The following is an 11,281-nucleotide window of genomic DNA, read 5'->3' as shown; positions in this document are numbered from 1 at the left end:
GGGCGTGGGGGGAGAGAGAGAGGCGAGGCCTGGCCCAGCCCCATGCAGGCCGCGCCGTGCCCGCTGTTGCCATGGCAACAGCGCGGCCGGGCAGACGAGCCTGCGCCACCGGAAGCCGCCGGCCGCGCGGGAAGCGGAGGCGGGGCCGGCGGCTGGCGCAGGTACCCCCCGCGCTGCGGCGCGCTGGCCACGCCCCCTCCCCACGAAACCACGCCCGCCTCACCTAAACCCCGCCCACCCTCCCTCAAAGCCCCGCCCCTCACCCGCGGCCCCGCCGCCGCCGCCTCCGAGGGGGGCGCCGCGGCGGAGCCGGAGTCGTGCCCGTGCCCGTGCCCGTGCCCGTGCCCGTGCCCGTGCCCGTGCCCGTGCCCGTGCCCGTGCCCGTGCCCGCGCCCCGCGCCCGCGCCCGCGCCCCGCGCCCCGCCGACACCGGCACCGGTACCGGCACCAACACCAACACCAGCAGCACCACACCGAGCACCGCCGAGCACCACCGCCCCGGGGCGGGCCGCGCCGCCGGGTGGATGCCCAGCGCCTGCCCGCCGCCGCCTGGCGCCTAGCGGGCACCGCCATGGGCTGCTGCAGCTCCGCCGCGCAGGTGAGCGCCTCGCCCCCAAATCCCCTCAACCCCAAATCCGCTCAGCCCCATTAACCCCGTGTCCCCGTCTCCCCCCGCTGAGCCCCTTCCCAGCCCCTCGCTGTTCATTTATTTAAGATTTCTCCCCCCCCCCCCCCCCCAAAAAAAAAAAAAAAAAAAACAGGCTCCGGGGGGAACCGGCCGTGCCCTGCCGAGCGCGGTGTCCCCTCGGCGGTGTCGCTTCTGGTGTGGCCGGATCCGGCTTCCCTCCTTCCTCCCCCCCTTCCCTTTCCCAGCTTCGAGGGGGGAAAAGTCCGCCCGCTGTCCCAGATGACTCATCACGGGGATGACTTTTTGCCAGCCAGCCCTTCAGGCAGGGGCTTTCTTCCCCTTTCCTGCTGTTTATTTTTTTTTATCATTTTATTATTATTAATTATTATTTATATTTTTTTAACGAGTCCTTCCCGTGCAGAGCGCTGCAGAGAGCTGTCCGGTGCACGTCCTCCCCTGCACAGCAGCGCTGCGAGAGAGGCAGGCGATGAGCCCAGGGGGTAAAAGGGGTCTGAATTGCGGTGTGTGGGGGGGATATTTCATCCCCCCCCCAAGCTGCAAGAAGGGGATTTGGGAGCTGCCAGGCCACTGCAGCAGGCTGCCGGGGGTGCCCGTGGGGTCGGTGCTCGCAGCAGGGCTGCACACAGCTGTCAGGAGCGGCGCGAGTGGAGCCGGTGCAGACTTGGAGCACCACGAGCGAGTTTGGTGTTTGCAAGCGATTCTGTTTCCAAGTCCTCTCCCCCAGCCTTGTTCTCCGCGATTTACGCCCAGGTTGCTTTTCCTAAGTGTTTAACAAGCCCCTTTTTGGGTCTTCTGCATGAATCTGAATTGCCGTCCCCCTGTTCTGTGCTGCCCTTAAATGAAGCAGCAGGCTTGTTTGGGGGGTAGCGCTACGCCAAAAGCAGGAGAAACAGAGGATCAGAGGTTTTCACTGTCTGTCCTGTTCAGAGGCTTCGTGTAACTGATCTTGTTTTCCAGTGAAATTTGCTCTCCCCTTCCAGATCTCGTGATGTTAATAGTATGCTGCCGAACCTTTCATTTGCTTTCCCTGTGTGTGGCAAGATGTGGTACAGTAATTGACCCTAGCATCCCGTATATGTAACTGAGCTATAAACAATGGTTGGCTGTTTAATTCCTAAACCGTGAGCAATTGTGCGTTTCCTCGGGAAATCCAAATCAAAGGGTGGTTGCTGAATATTTTACCAGCAACAGTTTCGTCTGGCATATTGTTTGCAGAAATCACTCTACCAACACTGCATTACAGTCTAACGTCTGTCTTCTCCTCCCTTTATCATTAACAATAGAAGTTGGCTTCCTCATCTAGCCTTGCCTTTTTATTTTCCCCTTTCCTTGTTTCCTCTGAAGCTTTCCTTGAGCAGGATTCCACCAGACGTTCCTTCATGTTGCCTCACTTCTTATTTCTACCTGTTTAGCTTCATCTTGTCCTTTGATGTACAGTCATCACGATTCTTCACCCTCATTCCTTATGACTTTATCAAGTTGATTTCTCATTAAGTTTATTCTTCAGCTCCCTAGCCTGTTTGATCTTCATCTGCTAATCCCCGTTTTTGTTTCTGAGAGAGGTGATTACTTCTGTTGTGACTTTGCCAGCCATTTTCTTGTTTAGTTACTGCATCTCCCAAGTCCTTTCTCATGACTGCCACCTCCTCATCTCATTTACGTTACTGCACATACCTGTGACTGGTTGTAGAGCCAGGTGGATTTCTTTAATGTCTTCTTCCTGTCTTATATTTCATACTCAATTGCCTGTTTTTTTTTTTTTTTTTTTTTTCCAATTCATTTCACCAGTTCCTTTGCTTTGCAAGCTGTCAGGAGCTCTGCCTTAGGCTTTTTCCTGTATCTCTTTCCCTGCAGAATCTAAAGGCTTCCAAAAAAACATGATTGGAATTGGCATGTTTACCTTTGGATTCTCGTGTTTGCTTGAGCCTGCCCCCAAAGTCCCATTCATTCAATTTTAACTCCCAATGTGTGTTTTTTTACCTTTTCCTGGCATCATATTCCCTACCTGATTTTATTCACAGTTACTGTCCTTCATCTGTAAAACTGACAGTCAGCTCTAGTCTGCTTTCCTTCTTTTCCAAACTCTTGGAACATGAAATCTGAATCCGTTGTTGTACATTCTTTCCTCTTTCTTCATACTAAGTTCTTCCAATGCTATTTGTGTGCAGAGCTGCAATTTACTTCATTAAGCTCTCTACATACTCCTCCTGGCCAAGTTCAGAGGCTTCCCCTCATTTCTTCCCCTCCCTGGCCTCTGTGGCTTTTGGTATTGCCAATAATTCTCTGTATCTTGATGTTGTATTCTTCCAGAGCTTCTGTGATACTGTCCTGTTACTCTTCAAGTATGTTCAGACTGTTATTTTCTCTTCTCTGCAGCTGTGTGTGTGTGTATTTCCAGTTGTTTTCTGTTTTTTTCCTTGACAAATCAATTAAACATTTGTGATCTGAATCATGCACTTGAAAAATATCTGCATCATTATTTAAAAACCTGTGTTTAAAAAAAATCACACTCTTAAAAGCACACGACAAGAATAGAGCATGGTTGCTGTAAATCCCTAGATTTTTTATATATCATATTCTTTATGGAATCATGGAATGGTTTGGGTTGGAAGGGACCTTAAAGATCACCCAGTTCCAACCCCCTGCCATCGGCAGGGACACCTCCCACCAGTCCAGGTTGGCCAAAGCCCCATCCAGCCTGGCCTTGAGCACCCCCAGGGATGGGGCATCCACAGCTTCTCTGGGCAGCCTGTGCCAGGGCCTCACCGTCCTCTGAGGGAAGAATTTCTTCCTAGTGTCTAATCTAAATCTCCCCTCTTTTAGTTTAAAGCCATTGCTCCTTGTCCTATCACTACACCCCCTGACAAAAAGTCCCTTTCCAGCTTTCCCTCCCCAGCTTTCCCATAGGCCCCCTTTAGGTACTGGAAGGCTGCTGTAAGGTCTGCCTGGAGCCTTCTCTTCTCCAGGCCCCTAATCCCTCAGCCTGTCTTCATAGGAGAGGTGCTCCAGCCCTCTGATCATCCTCTTGGCTTTCCTCTGAACTCGTTCTAATAGGTTTAGTTTCACTGAAGTAGAAAATTCAAGTTTGTAGTTGAGTAGCAATATTCTCTTTACTTTCTTTCTGGTCTTCTCCTTCACCAGTGGTGTTTTCTGCTGTCTCATTGTATTAGTCCATGATAAATTGGATTTGCAGAAGGTACTGTAAGAGTTCATCATTCCCATCTCATCATAATGTCAGGCTCTGCTGTAAATCTGTTTGACTGAAGTAATCCATACAGGTGTTTTTTAAGCAAGCAACCTTCCTTTAATTGGGATTGCTCCACTGGTCTGGTATATAGCACAGCTCCACAAAGTTAGCATTGTTATACATGGGAGTCAGAAAATCATAGTTTATGAAATGGAACAAGTTGTGGGAAGAAGTGGACCTTCTCAGACTACTTTTTCGTGGAGTAGTTGTGATACAGAATCTTTTCTCCATTCCTGCTCTTCTGTAGATGAATTGAAGAGGCTGACTGTAGTAGTTCCAAGGTATTTGCTTTGGCATGCTGTTATACGACCAAGACAACTTATCAGGGTCTTGCTGTTTGTGTTGGGTCTGGGAAATAACTGTATTGTTTTTTGTTGTTGTTTCAACCCTTACACCTTTCTGTGCTATAAGCTTAATCCAAGATATTTGTGAAAGGAACTTCAAATCTTGAGTTCCTTCAAAACTGGAGGTGCAAGTGGGGTGAACAAAGCACTTGATATTCTTGATGGTTTTATTGGTGGCCTTGGTCAAAAGAGCTTTCCATTGTAAAAGGAGGAGAAGACATCATCCATTAACTTTCCGTTAAACTATCAAAGCATCACAGAATAAATGTAGAATTCCTTGCTTTTTAAGTATTTTCATAGTTCTGGTGACATTCAAGTCTCCTGTGAGGTGCTACGTATAATACCTATCATTAATTGCACTTCACCCATAGCTTTGTCAGAGGTTCTTGCCCTCAAATTTCTGCATATAAGAGGCACCAAACCATGCCTGTTTCATTGTGGACATGGATATGATGAAGGAAGAAGACCAGTTGTATAACAACGTTGACGGGCAGAAGCAGAATGAGTTGTGAGTTCTGCTTTCACCAGCTATAAGGTTTAGTTTCCCTTTCAACACCTTGACACCAGATGAAGCCTCTGGCAAGCAGTATGAAGGATGAAGCATACAAGCAGGATTGAGAACAGAATAAATCAGTCAGGCAACTCATGGCGCTCTTTACTTTTTTCTTTTTTTTTTTTCCTGCTGTATTTCTGGTCTGAGCTCCACTCACTTCCTGTGAAGCATCAGGTGTATATTTTACACATGCTGTCACAAGCAACTGTACAACAGGTGCGAATGATTCCTTTTGATCTTAGCACAGAAAAAATATTTTAACTACAGAGCTACTTGTGAATACTCTTCTTCAAATTCATTGAGTGATGTTAGCTACTTTTGAAGTTTAGACTGTTTTTCAGTTGTGTCAGATCTTAAAAGTTGTAAGTAACACATTATTTCCTTTTGCTCTGTGAGACAGATAACTCAGACTGGCTTTTTTTTTTTTTTTTGCACTTCAAAAATGAATTCTTGGATTAAGAGCAAGCATGGAACATTGCATCCTTACAAGACAATTCTTCTGTAAAGTGAGAGTGATTTTAGAAAGGATTAATTATCTTGCATCGTTAATAGTAAATGTTAAATTAAAAGCTTATGTTACAGTAATTTAACTGGCATCTAGATTGCTGTCAGCGATCAGACTTGTAGGTTGATAATCATAAGGGTGTATTCAGCGTCGTGCAACTGACAACTTTTATTTTTCATGATGAAGAAATGACACTGGTTATGTGGGGAAGTTGTCAGCTGTCTTCATGCTGTTAATTCTAAAGGGGAGCTTTGTGCTAACTATGCATGCATTTTTTTTCTTTTAATTATAATTCTTGTTCACTTGAACTTCAGGGGTTTTGTTTGTGAAAATCAAAACTTGCGGAAATAAGATAGGAACTGTTTTTGTTTTTTTTTTAATGCGTGTTTGAGTCTTTCTCACTTGAGGAAGCTGGGCAGGTACGTAAATCTTAAGGTTTGCTGTTAAAAACCACTCACAGGGAGTGTTGCCAGATTAGTTCTACCCACTGAGTGAACCGATTTGCAATTTTTTACCTATAGAATCATGGAATATCCCGAGTTGGAAGGAACCCACAAGGATCATCAAGTCCAACTCCTGTGTGGACCACCCAAAAATCAAACCATATGTCTGAATCAAACCTATATATATATACATTTAATCTATATCAAACCTATATATGCTTTTTTTTTTTTGGCATAAATTTCAGGGAACAAGTTTGTGTTGGTGAATAAATTAGAGGGCTCTTCTAAGTCTTCCAATCACTTCAAACTTTTATGGATTTATGAAGTAAACACATCTTATTGCATTTAATGATATCCCTAGACTGCCCCCCCCCCCCTTTTTTTTTTTTTTTTTTTTTTTTAAGGCTTTTAGGTAAGCAGATTTGTAATGTGGAATGAAAGGGTATGGTTGTATATAAACAACCTCAAGAATGTTTTAAGTAGAACAAAAAGTTAAAATTCAAAACCTTTCTTTTTGAAGTTCAGTTTTCCAGTCTTAAGATTAATTTTCTCTGCTTTAGTATGATTTCAATGCCTAGTGTGCCAATGCACTGCAAGAATGGGAGATGATTGCAGCATATAGGAAGGCTGAGATTCTGTCCTGCCTGTTACATGACAGTTTCTGTCTGTAGCTGTTTTAACCAGCAATACTGCTAGAATAAAGTGGAGTGTCGAGGCAAACAGAATGCAGTGACTTGCGCCTGATATCCTCTCCTTATAAATGTGATACAGTTAAGCAGCTGTTTACAGCACAAATGAACTCTGGACTGGATTTATTTTTTTCATTGGAACCACTGTTGCTGTTCTCCAGATGCATTATTTGTCTGAGGAAGGGATCTCTGAATATAACATTGAGGTCTGTAGAAACAAAACAGGAAACCCATTAAAGTGTTTTGTTCAAGGTCATTATCATTGTGTTCTGGGAATGCTTTTTCAGGCTCCCCCTAGTTTGTTATGAAGAACTGCAAAGTAATTGCCTACGTACAAGGAAGTGTGCTTATGTGATAAAGTAAGTGCTAGATACATTATTTCCCTTTTTATTCTCCCTCCCCTCTTTCTTCCATAAATCATTTAGAGGCTTCTTAGCATTAGTTCTTACTAGTCTAATGCTCTTTAAATGTCTTTCAGGCGCTGACTGCCCTCTTACTGTAATCCTGAGTGATTTTTGTTCTTGTTATGCTAGAATTTTGGGCCTGTTAAGTCAGGATTTTTTACCAAGGAGGCTATGTAAGCTCAAGGTTTTCCTGATCTCCATTAGAGGAAACTGGTGCTACTGGTGTTCTTTAGATATGGCTGAATATGCATATTGGCTTCTCCATTTCCATTATAGCTCAGTCTTTCAGCTTTCACATGCAGTGATGTAGAATAATATAGGTGGCCAGTGTACGCAAGAGTTGGTTCCTAGTGTTCAGTGTAGTGTCACAATTTTTTTTTCAGGATCATGTTTGTGTTGACACGTGCTAATATGAGCCTCTAGATTCACAGAACCCTCTGCCAAGTAGGTCTTTGCCTTTGAACCGTAGGATGCTCTTCTGTAACGACTGCAAATGCAATACAAAAATACACAATTTTATGACTTTCTGTTGACAGCTCTGAATGTGGGATGCATTTTGAAAGAATACTTAGCAAACTGCTGCCAGTGACTCTAGTACATGGCAACATCATTTTTCACAACAGTATTCTACAGGCCACGAGCTCTTAAAAAGTCGTGTTGCTTTTGGTCTTGAATTCTAGCTTTAGACAGTTCAGAAAGGAGAAAGTTCTTTTAGAGCAAATTACTTACCACGAATAGGGAGAGTGCACAGAAGTAGGGGCAGCATTTTCTGTGGAATGTCCTTAATTTTCTGTGGAGCCCCATGAGTGGGGCTTCTGCTGTGTTATTTCTTCTGTTGCTAATGTCACGTTGTGGCAAAGCTAGCCTCTTTGGAAGCAAAGGGCATGCTGTAGCTGGACAAAATTTTACTAGTCCCAAGTGTGGAAAAAAAAATGTGATTTGGGACTTGCAGTCTCAAAGTAAGAATAAAATCTCAGGATCTGCTTGATTGATGTACAAGTAAAAAAAAAATCAGTGTAGATGAACTATTTAGGTGTAAAATATCATTAAGCGTATTTCTTTTTATTGATAATTAGCAGTAGAACTATGGAAATAGGAAACATTCATTGAAATGCATATTTTAATCACCTGACAAATATTTCTGTCATATTTGTTAAGTCTTCTTACTTATTACCACTTTCAAATAAACACTTAACTATGTGTAATGAAGAGAAGAAACAAGGACTAAATACTCTGAGGGTTAAAAGCTGAGCTTTTATTTCCAGATGGCCTTATTTCTTAACTTCAAAATATCAGCAGGTGTGCTGATCATGTTGGCTGTTTTTTAAACAGCTGCGTTATGTTGCAAGATAAATATTTAAGTTGTAGACCGTGATGGAAGTGATGTCACAAAGGGAATTTTAGAAGCAGTGTTAAATATGACTGAAGCGATGTGCTAGTTGATACACAGCACAGCATATGTCAGATTCATAAGTGAAGTCTTCAAGTACAAATTTTCAGTGTAAACATCTTGATATTGAACCATCAGTAATATTTGAAGTGCCGTCTTATGTCCTTTCAATTTCATTTACGTTATGTTGAAAACTTGTAAATACTGTGTGGGGTGTATGGGATCATTGACGAAGTAGCAGGTGTGGAAACACTGAAATGGAGAAGCACAGTATAAGTTCATTACGTTTTGGTCAGTTACTTTGAAGTAGTATCACACGTTCAGAACCCTTTTTCTTTTCCTAGCAGGAGCTCAGAGCTGTCTGTGTACTTGAAAGAGCAGATGCATCTTCTTGGTGGACGAGGTGTTGGGGAATGACTGGAGATGTGGAGCCATTAGGCAGATAAGCGCATGGGTACCAAAGGTTCAGCTAGCATCTATTTTGCAGGATATTGAAAAATAAAGCATTTTGGAATGAGATTAAAGGAGACATTCCACAAAAATGGGCATTAAGCTCCACCATGACTTGCATATTCTGTAGTGCAGTCCCTTTTGGAATGGCCCGGAGGTGTTTGTGTTGACTTGCTGTCTGGAGAACAGTATCATTGTGGAGGGCGCATTGACAGAACACGTTTATTATCAAAAAATAATGTTTTATTTTAGAGAGAGCTGCCACTTGCAGCTGTGTATGCACCTCCTGTAACACGGTGACATGCTCTTTTGTCCCTGGAAGCAGGAGGCCCAGTCTCAGTTCTGTAAGTCTGGGGGAAAACAAGACTCCTCTCTACCACCTGGGGAATGCTATATCCACAGGCTTTTTGGAGTGAGAGCCACACAAACAGGGTTGGACCCAGAATTTTTTAATTCGTGTGCTTATGGAGGTGTTTTTATTGATGCAGTGTGGCTCTTTCTTATGATGAACAGGTATAGCTTAGCAGAATAAGTCTGTTTTTTGCTGGTGCGTGTTGCTACACTAGTAATGGAGGAGCACCAACAAATAGCTGGGTAATAAATCAGTTGTAATGGGAACCTGGGGGAACTGCCAGAATCCACGTTAAGCTGTAATGTGTCCTGCAGTGTGCCATATCAGGTATTTTAGCTGAATGCTTTTAAGGAACGGTCAGGAAATCGGTAGTCAGTGTTGAGCATTTTAACCAGTTCTGGGATTCCTTTAATAAACAGTAAGATAGCTGATGAAATTGTGTACTGCAGATAGTTTTAACACTCCAAGACTTTGCTTTGGCAATGCACATTCATCACACAAAAATTTTATGTAGAGAGCTAATCTCCTTGAGATGATTCTTTTCTCTCATAAGTTTGTATATGTGGTTCCCCACGTATGCGAACTTTTTTATTTTTTAGGAACTGAATCATCCAATCTTCAAAGTAATACAAGAGCCTAAAATAATTATAGGCTTCATTCCCCCTAGTGGTAACAAACACCAGCCTTCGTATTGGAATCGCCAGGGACTCTAGGCTCAGTTTGTTATTTGTGAAGGCTTTAGAAAATGACCATATTTTTTCCTTTGCTCTCAGTATGAATCCTTTTGTGCTGTATGTTAACAGGTTAGAAGCTGTCTAATGCTTTTGTTTGCAAAAGCAAAATGATTTGCTAGACCTTAATTTCACATTCTGATGTTTTACATGCTTGCTCATACACAGCCAATTTAGTAGAAAATGACTGATCTGCAGACAAATCCCCTGTTTTTCATGAAGTAGTTTCTGACTCATGATGTTTTTACGGGGATGCACTTCTATGCCTGTAACTGGTAACACGTGTTTTAACAGCGTTGTGGTCAAAACATAATTCAGGTACAGCATACTGGCTGTCTTATTCACTGCAGCTTAACATCCTTCATGAAAAGGAGAGAAGTGACTGGATACTTCATTTAATGATGTCAAAATGATGCAGCCGCCTATGAGAGGACTTCTTTCTTGGTTTTGGCCAAGCGTAATCTACAAACATCTTAAGCTATTAATGGAGTCAGGACTCATCTCCTCTTCAGGTTCCTAGAAATAGGATCTGTTCAGAAAAGTGGAAGAAGTTTTGTTAGGACAATGTACAGCTGTTGCTCATTCTCCTAAGCAGATGAATAGTGTGGAAAGGTGTGCCATACCCTGGTCACAAAGGTGCCATGCTCTCTGGTAAACCAGACAATTACATTCTTACAGTGAACTTTTTTTGTCAACTAGTAAATCATGTTTCTCCTTTTTACATAGGTGGCATGCATCACAGTAAATGAAAGCATGTGAATGGGACTGTTTTTTAGCTCATAAAGAGATATAAAATGATTAAAGAACCAGCACTTTAAATGATTGTTAGGAAACACTGAAAAATGTTTCAAGAATCTTTTTTTTTTTTTTTTTTTTGTCAGTGTGGGGATGTTTCCATAACGTGAACTTGTAGTTTTAAACTTAGGTTGCTGGACACCTTCTGTACATCACACATTTTTGGTAGCAACCTCTCTAACCTGTCTTGACTGTTTCTGAAGGAATACTCGGGAGTGGACTATGCCTCACGGACCATTTTGTGCCATGCACAGTGCAGCAATGGGCTCAGCAATTCTGGAGCATTAAACTTGCACTGTAGGTGAAGAATGACTATATCTGTACTCACTGTGCAATTCAAATAATCTGAGGGCTCTTCGTGGATTTGGTTGAACCTCAGGTCCTTCATCAGAACCTGTGTTCCTTGTAGGAAATTTGGCTCCGCAGGGCTTAATGGCAGTTTGCCACACAAGATCCTCATCAAGATTAGTATCTTTTTTGCCTCCAAGCACTGCATATTAATTTTATGTGTGTTCTGTGGCTGTTTGTCTCCCGTGTAGATAGATACATAGCTACACAGTCATTTCTGAATTCCTTGATTTACAAACACAAACATGGTTTCCAACAGCAGTCCTTTCCTGCAGTGAGCTACAGTTGCACATAACTCTGAATCCAGACACTACAGGAAAGTGGTAAAGCAACAGGGAATTTGAAAGGGATGAAGTTAGATGAAGGTGGTTCTTAGGCTGG

At 43.1% G+C, this 11,281-nt stretch overlaps 1 protein-coding gene across 1 annotated transcript in view; it reads left to right on the top strand.

The window, feature by feature from the left end:
* The first annotated feature begins 340 nt into the window (after positions 1-340).
* The window catches only part of SLC44A1 (solute carrier family 44 member 1), a 67,420-nt gene continuing 56,479 nt past the window's right edge, over positions 341-11,281 (top strand). Inside the window, exon 1 of the mRNA XM_084505147.1 lies at positions 341-598. Within this exon, the coding sequence (XP_084361273.1) occupies positions 572-598 (27 nt within the window). The 5' untranslated portion in view covers positions 341-571. The remainder of the gene's footprint in view (positions 599-11,281) is intronic.

Source organism: Aythya ferina, assembly GCF_964211825.1.
Source record: "Aythya ferina genome assembly, chromosome: Z".
Classification (NCBI taxonomy): domain Eukaryota; kingdom Metazoa; phylum Chordata; class Aves; order Anseriformes; family Anatidae; genus Aythya; species Aythya ferina.
Note: the sequence above shows the minus strand (reverse complement) of the source record. Positions and strands in the feature narration are given on the sequence as shown.